This window comes from Pediculus humanus, genomic scaffold (genome assembly GCF_000006295.1).
Source record: "Pediculus humanus corporis 1103172108198 genomic scaffold, whole genome shotgun sequence".
Taxonomy (NCBI): Eukaryota; Metazoa; Arthropoda; class Insecta; order Psocodea; family Pediculidae; genus Pediculus; species Pediculus humanus.
In genome coordinates, this window is record NW_002987768.1 from 43,207 (window position 1) to 52,117 (window position 8,911).

Genomic DNA, 8,911 nt, shown 5'->3' on the forward strand with positions numbered 1-8,911 from the left:
TTTCAGTTTATTTTTTTTTTTACATTAAATTTTTCCCTATTTAAAATTTAAATATCATCATCATCATTATTATTATTTTAATAATTATTAAATAAAAAAAAAAAGTAAAAACAAATAAAAATAAATGCGTAGTAACAATATAAATTACAAATTATTACAATAACTTATCTATAAATTAAATATTAAAATAAATTAATAATAATAATAATTATTTTTCTATTTATGTAAATAGTAATAATAATAATAATAATATATAAAAATCATGATGAAAATGGGAAAAAATTAATTTCGTTTTGTTCGAATTCACCGATCGTATTGATTAATTGATTATTGATATCGCAATCTAATTCCAAATGATTGTCCAATGAGGGATCGATAAATACAAAAGGTACCAAAGCTTCCTGTTCGTACGTTTCCGGTTCGAAATTGTACCTGGGATAATAATTCGTTTCCGGAATCGAAATTTGCGAATTATATTTCGTCAATTCGTATTTTAATTTTGCTTCTTGAATTTGTTTTTCTTCTTGACAAAATTTTGTTTTTCTTCTCGCTTGCTGTTGTTCTTTAGCCGAATGATTTTTTATATGTTTACGGAGTGAACTTGGATCTGTGTAACGTTTTGTACATCCAATCACCTGACAAGCGTAAGGTTTCTGTTAACAAAAAAGAAAATTTGTTATGTTGTTGTTGTTGCTGTTGTTTAAAGTATTAATAATAATAATGATGTAAACTAACGGTGTCAAAATGGGTTCTTTGATGTTTTGCACGATCCGAACTATTGCTGAATGCTTTTGTACATCCTTCATACTGACAGGTATACGGTCTTTCTCCCGTGTGACTCCTCTGATGTATTTTAAGATTTTCCAAACGTGAAAATGCTTTCGTACATCCTTCGAACTGAAATCAAAACAGGAGATGTGTTAAATTTTCCGAAGGGCGATTTGACTCAGGTCAATGGAAAGTTATGTAATTTTTTTAAATGGTTGTTAAAAAAATTCATTTACGGTTGAATACTCGTAACCTTTGTTAAAAAATCAATTTTTAAAATTCAAAAAAAAAACCGCGAAATCATTCAAAATTCCTTATAAAATAATAATAATAATAATTAATTAAGAAAATTTTTTTTTTGTTGATGGACATTTAAAAACTAATTAAGAAGGGTCAAGACTTAAAAAGTAAGAAAAAATTGAAATTTTTTTTTTCTCTCTCTCTCTATTTAAATCAAACCTTTTACAAAAAAAAGGAATTACAATAATAATAATAATAATGATGATGATGATATAATGAAAATATTAATAATATAATGAACTTGTTGTTAAGGTTTTTGACTTTTCTCAGGATCACATAATAGTTTTTTATATCACATAATATTATTCCTTTTGTTATTATTATTATTATTATTATTAATATAACCGAGTTAACCATATGTGAATGAAAACAAGTGTAATGAAGTGTAATAAGTTATTAAAAAAAAAAAGAAATCACAACACATGTGATGAACCTTAATATCATTTTACATTGCAACAAGTGTTTATAAAAAAAAAGTTTTAGCTTCAGTGAATTTTACATATTTAACGTTATAAAAAAGTCACATATTTATTTATTAAAAAAAAAAAGGGGGGGAGGGGGGTGTTCATTAAATCCTCATCAGCAAATGTTTTTTTTCCGTAACGGTTTTATTATTATCATCATCATTGTTTTTTTTTTTTTTATAACGGGGTTTAACGGGGCACGTTTTGTACATTAAATTTTTTTTTTTATAGTATTTTAAATCATTATTATTATTATTATGATTAGAGGAAGTTTTTGAAATTATTGTAAACATACTCATTGGTATTATTATTATTATTATTATTATTATTATTTGAATTCTGAGGTTTACGTTAATTTTAATCACCTGTTTAATTAAAAAATTTTAAAAAATTAATGAGGGATGATAAGAAATTGATGAAATAAAAAAATTAATTATAAAATGTTGTCATGTTTTGTTAAAAAAGTGCAAGGTCAAAGGTCACAAATAAACATTTTGCAATAGTTGCTGTAATTTAACAAGACTTTTCCATTAGGTTATGAGGGTCACACACACACACACACACACACACACACACACACACACACACACACACACACACACACACACACACACACACACACACACAACTGATATTAATTTAATAATTTGCAATTTAATAATACAAAAAAAAATTTAATAAATAAATAAATAAACTCACTGGACATTTATTTGGTTTTTCTCCAGAATGTACTCTCATATGTATCAAAAGTTTATAACGTGCGTTGAACGGTCTCGAACGCCTCGAACAGTCTTCCCAAAAACAAGCAAATTCTTCACCTTTTCTATGTTCGACGTGACATTTTTCTATGTGTTTAACGAGCGTGATTTGATTTGGAAATATTTCTTCGCAGTTCATCCATTTACATTTTAAAGGCACACCTGTGACGTCACGAAAACAAGAAAAAATGAGCGAAAAAAGTTTTTTGCGAAGGAGGGGGAGAGGGGGGAAAATTCGTGTTTTACCGTTTGTTTCTTCTTCGTCGCTTACTTCGGTACTGCTCACCGATGGTTGTTTACTCGTCAAAATTTCATCCCCCAAATGATCATCTTGTTTAATGACCAAATGATTATTTAATATATTTAAATTTTGACTAGATGATTTTTCTAAATTTCTCATCGCTTTTAATTCATCGTCGTGTCGTTGGAGATCATCGTGACTAGAAGAAGTTCTTGCTGAAAGATGACCGTAGCATCCGTTTTGTTCGTATGAATGATTTAATGTCGTTTCCAAACTTGTAGATGATGTCCTTATCAAACAATTTAAATCCGTTTCTCCAACCATGAGTGATGTCGTTCGAATTCTTTTAGCTCTTCTTCCACCCCTCATACTTCTACAACACAAAAAATACGGTTCACGTCACAATTAATAATACAAACGCCATATTTAAAAAAAAAAAAATCCTGTTCCCACTTTTCTGGAGTTCAAATGTCAAATTTACCCCCTTAATAAAAACTAACTTTGATGACATTTTAATTGCTTTAAATTTTTTTTTTTTTTTTTTTTTTTGGAATGTTTATGGAACCTGAAATTTTTCCGAACCGTAAACGTATATATTTTTGTTACAAATTAATAATTTGCTGAGGGGGTGAGATGGGGTTAAATTACAAAAAAATTTTTTTTTTTTACCTTGAGTTTGCAACAGCTCTCGCACCTCTTTTAAGTGATCTTCCATTTACTGGTGGTGGTGGTGGGGCGGTGGTGTTGGTGGTACCTGTTTCATTTTCTTTATGAGTTCCATTAGATCCATCAGATTCGAAATTTTCTTTCCAGTCTGTTTTTCTTCTTACTTTTTTTATAATTTTCCCTTTCAAATCTTGTTGAGCATTCACTAAACCATCCAATGTCCGATATTTATCATCAAATTCTTGATTTTGATCAAGGAAAAAAATTTTCCCATCCATTATATTATTTTCAATATGACAACAATTTTCATTATCAAATATATTATTATTATTATTATTCACTTTCACATCACAATCAGATAAATTATTTATCGTCCTCGTTGTAATATAATCTCCATCGATTGGATATTCCGATTTGAAATTTAAAAGTGGTAAAAATTCTTCCATTTTTTGCGGGATTTGATGTGTTTGATCAGAATAATGATTATTATTATTATTTATGTAAGTGTAATTATTTTTTTGAAATCTAACATTTTTTAAAACGTTCGTCGTTTTTTCCGCCGATTCTTTTATATGTGATACGGTTATTGTATTTTCCATTTGATTGAGTAAATTGTGAAAAACATCAGGTTGATTATTATCGGAGGGGGGGATTTGCATGAAATTCGTTGTAAAATTTTCTTGTATGTCAACGTTCGGATATTGATTATTATTATTATTATTATTATTATTATTATTATTATTATTATTATTATTATTATTAATTAAATTAGGCATTACGGGTGGATTGTGAATGGGCATGAAAATATTACCGTTACGAACGGTTTCTTCGATCATATTATAATCACTTATCGGAAAATTTTTATAGTCATGAAAATCATTTTGCATTTCGACAAATTCAGGTTCTAAATTGCAAGGTTTCGATGAGAAAAGTCCGGTTAAATTAGGTATGTCTTCATCTGGGGATAAAGCGGGTAATGAAGACAAAACGCTTGAAGGAGGAGATGAAAATGGTCGAAAGGGAGGCTGTACGAAAAAAACATCTTGAAAATTTTCAAGTTTTTTCCTTTCCACATCTTCTTCGTGTGAAAAAATTGTCGATTTCGTATCGGAAATTTCATCCCCGGTTTCAAAATCAAAATTTAAAGTCAAATCGTTTTTTATATTTTGTTGTTTACTAACAAAACTTTCATTTTCAATATTAAATATGTTTCGATTTTCCATTTCGTTGTGTATCGTTGTATTTACTGGATTGTAAATACCTGTAAATTTTTCTGTAAAATATTGATAGGATTCTCCAGGTGAGGATGAATATTTATGTGCACCTGAATACGTTGCAGGAGGCATCGCTGTCGTTGCAGCATCGTGTAAAATATGCATGTAAGAACTTTTAAAAACTGGCGTATCTAAATGCATTGTAAATGAATCTGAAATTTAATTGTAAAATTCGTAAAAAATTAACAGGGGAACAGAAATTCCAAGAAGTATTTTTATAAATATTTTTTTTTTTTTTTCCGTTAAAAAAAGGGTAAAAGAATTCCGTCATTAAATAAAAATGTATATTTTTTTCTCTTATTTCAACACCTCAAATTGTGTCATTTGGTTTTTTTAGTAAAACCTCAAAATGCATTTTTTTTTTTTTGGCAAAAGTTTCTAGAATTTCCTCTTTGAAAATAATTAGCCTAAACGAGGGGAAACACACCACGCACACGCACACGCACACTCGCACATTTTATTAAAATTTATAAAAATTCTAAAAATAATTGAATAAATTTAATAAGTTAATTTATTTTTTTTCTCGCATATAAAAAAAAAAAAAAAAAAAAAATTCGATCGACTTGACCTAAATTTAATCGTATAAAAAATTTCCGTTATATTATTAAAAATAATAATAATAATAATAATAATAATAAATGGGAGCTTTAAATTCATTAACGTGCACAATTAATTAAATTAAATAATAATAATAATAAAAATAACGATAATCGTATTTTAATATTATATAAGATTAATAAGTATTCGAATAAAAGAGTGATTAAATGTAAATAAATCATAACAAAATAATAATTAAAAGTCAAAGGAAAAGTAATCGAGAATAAGAAGAAGAAGAAGATGAAAAGAAAAACGTTCAGAAACTTACCAAATTCTTTCGCAAACGATAATTTTTTTTTTTTTTTTGTTCTATCCTTTGAATTTATTAACGGTTATTAATAATAACGAACATAAACACAAATAGGCCTTCCTGTTGTCTAAAAGCACAAAACATGAATGATGACGGAATTTTTAAGTTCTTCGGGATCATTAGAGCATACCCATCAATGCTAAAAGGTGTCATCTGCTGTAGGACCAATAAGATGTGTGTGTTCATCGCAGCATTTTAATAGTCATTTATTTTTTATTTATTTATTTATTTATTACTACGTAATTATTATTATCATTATGTTTTTTTTTCCTTTTTACTAAAATAAATACGTTAATTTTTTTTTTTTTTTTTTTTTTTGATAAGGTATTGTTGTTGATATTTTTCTTCCACGACATCCATGACGTGATTTCGAATTGTTGTTAAATTTGGCGCAAACCTAAAAAAAAACGAATTGGTGCCTTTTTATTAAAAAAAAAAAAAAAAACAAAATGGCGTACATTTGTCCGTTATATTTAAAAATTTACCCTTAAATATTATATAAATGGAATTTATAATGAAAATAATAATGTTTACCTTTTTTTTACTTTGTTTACGGCTATGAATACATTTAGGTGGGAGCGGGAAAAAATTTATTTTAACAGGTTAATAATATTAATAATAATAATAAATGCAATTGCATTTAAATCATTCGGTGTTTAAAAAAAAAAGAAAGAAAGAAAGAAAGAAAGAAATAATTTACTTATGGTTAACGAGGGTCAGTTTGCAAATTTGAACTCGATTTTTGATAACTCGTTTGTTTTTTAAAGTGACCCCCGAAAATATTTTTCCGTTTGTTATTTTATACGAAAAAACGTTTTGTATATTATTTTAGTATTGTTATCATAGATTAATAATAATAATAATAATAATTGTTGCTAACGAAAGCTGCAAAAAGGTTTTTTCTGTTAATATAAGGACAAATGGGCGGATCAAGAAAATGTGGGCTCGACTTTGCCGGGCAACGTATAAATGAATTGCCATTGGTTGTTTTTTATTAATTTGTAACCGTTGTTGCCAAACATAAATGTTTTTTTTTTTTTTTTTTTTATACAAACGAATGTTTGTCTGACTGACTATTAAAATGATAACAAAAAAAAAAAAAAAAAACAAAAATCTCCTCAAAAAAATATAAAAGAAAAAAAGGGAAATTTTCTTTTGAGTTTTTTTTATTAATAAATTAAATTTAAAAAAAATTTACGATTAACCAACCGGAAAATCGAGGGGGAAAAAAATGTCGCAGAAAATCAAATTTTTTTATTTTTTATTTTTATTGAAAAACGTCAGGATTAAACATAAAAAATTCCTAAAACTTATGTATTAATAAAATACATAAATGAATACTAAAAAATTGCTAACAATCTTCGCTTTATTTATTAAATAAAAACAAAAATTATTATTTTCCTAAAGGGCAAAAGTTATTTAAGTTAAATAAACTCAGCAGTTCGCTAAAAAAAAAAAAAAATTAATAGTAATAATAATAATAATAATAACTGACATAAAAATTGTGTAATTGGGGGCAAAAATGGCAAATCATTTGTCTGCTGAATACCCCCTGCAGTCCATTACAAATTTCCAGAATATATTGGAAAGTTATAAATAAATTTAATCAATGGTATAAGAAAAAATTAATTTTGGATTTTAAATAGATAAATAAATAAATAAATAAATTTTGCAACGTCTTAACAATAAAAAAAAAAACGATTTGAAGTGTATGAAAATGTATTTAACTGTGAAATAATAGAATGAAAATTATTATTTTTTTTTTTTTGAAAATTCGTTAAATTTTTCTGAACAAAAAAAACAGTAAAATATATATATTTATGTATTATTAAAATTAACGTCACGATAGACGTAAACATATTGCATAATATCGTTCGATTAATATTATATTAAAAATGATAATCTGAGGGTCAGTTAAGACTCTATCTAACATTGAGATATATATCTATCATTTTTCTTTTGGATAATTTTTTTTTTTTTTTTAACGAACAAAAAAAAATCAATTTTTTTGCAAGGTTTTTGACCGATTTTCAATTTAGGCTATTATAAAAAAAAATTATTATTATTATTATTATTATTTGTTAAATGAATGAGGAAAAAATGAAGAACGAGAGCAACGATCGAAATATAAAACATATTTTTATTAAAAAAAAAAACTTTTTGCCGAATTTTTTTTTAAAAAGAAAATTGATAAGAAAATAAAATAAATGATAAGAAAAATAATTTAATTTTCCATGATTAAAATTTACATTACATAAAAGGCCTTTAAAAGAAAATTTTTTTTTTTATTAATTTTATTAAGAGTACTATATTGTAAAAAAAAAAAAAAAAGTAAACTTTATACGTAAACAAAAAATTTTAAGTTGGTAGCTCCGATAAAAATTTTCCATTAATGCCTAAAAAATTTCCCTGACGCACAGGGAAATTATTATTTTGCACGTTACAATTTTTTTTTAATTAAAACGATTCGAGATATTTTTTTTTTTTTAAGGATAAATTTAAACAAAAAAAAAAAAATTTAATGCAAAATAATAATAATTTTACAAGGAAAAAAAAAAAAAAAAAAACCTGAGTAAAATATAATAATAAATATGTTTCGCCTTTTATTTACTTATTACCTCTCATTCCGTTAAAAAAATTTTTTTTTTTTTTTATTTAAAATGAAGCATAACGACATAAATGATAAACAATGATAACCCGTGGCTCGTGACAAAAGGTTACCACCAAAGGTTATGAAATCAGATAGGCTCAAAATGGAATTGAATTGATTGTCCTCGACGAGACTTTGGGTAAATTTTTTTTTTTTTTTTTTATGTTCAAACAAACAAAATTCCTGATAATTTGTAATTTTTTTCCAACGTTCCAAAATGTCCGATTTTTTCCAAAGTGACACAAAGTGTGTCTGTATTTTCATTCAAATTTTTTTTTGTATGTAATTAATTATTATTATTTTTTTCCCTTTGGAAAAATTCAAATAAATACTTATTGACCGTAGCTTTATTTATTATTTTTAAAAAAATAATTAATTTATTGATTCTTGAATGAAATTTCTGGAAATTTTTTTTTTTCATCTGGTTTTAATTTATTAATGAGTACGTTTAGTACATGAGTACGCTTTTCAAATAATTATTTGTCATATATATATATGCAATTGTAAATTAATAATTTTTTTAATATTTATAATTTATTTATTTATTTCATCCGGCTCAATAAAATAAATTAAAATAAATAATAAAAACGTTTTTTCGTCGTTCTTTATATATATATGCGTGTGTGTTTGTGTGTGTGGTTCTATAAATAATCTGATGTAAGCACACGCAAAAAATTATTAATTTTTTTTTTATTTAAATAAAATCGAAGTCCAAGGATTAAAAAATTCGATACATAAAAAATTGATATTGTTTCAAGGTCTTTAAATTTAATATTAATTACAACAGCAAAATAAATAAAAAATTATTAAAATAAAAAAAATCCATAAATATATACGTTTATGTAAACATTATTTTTGTAAATCTACAAAAATTACACACGGC

At 25.3% G+C, this 8,911-nt stretch overlaps 1 protein-coding gene across 1 annotated transcript; it reads right to left on the reverse strand.

Annotated features, from left to right (window-relative positions):
* Positions 1–260: 260 nt before the first annotated feature.
* On the reverse strand, positions 261–4,612 carry Phum_PHUM432070 (zinc finger protein transcription factor lame duck, putative; the record flags this gene model as incomplete). The annotated part of the gene is made up of 6 exons (XM_002429358.1): positions 261–653; positions 736–897; positions 2,232–2,452; positions 2,537–2,904; positions 3,201–4,458; positions 4,522–4,612. The coding sequence occupies 6 exons, from the start codon at positions 4,610–4,612 to the stop codon at positions 261–263; spliced, it is 2,493 nt and encodes an 830-aa protein (XP_002429403.1).
* Between the last annotated feature and the right edge of the window lie 4,299 nt (positions 4,613–8,911).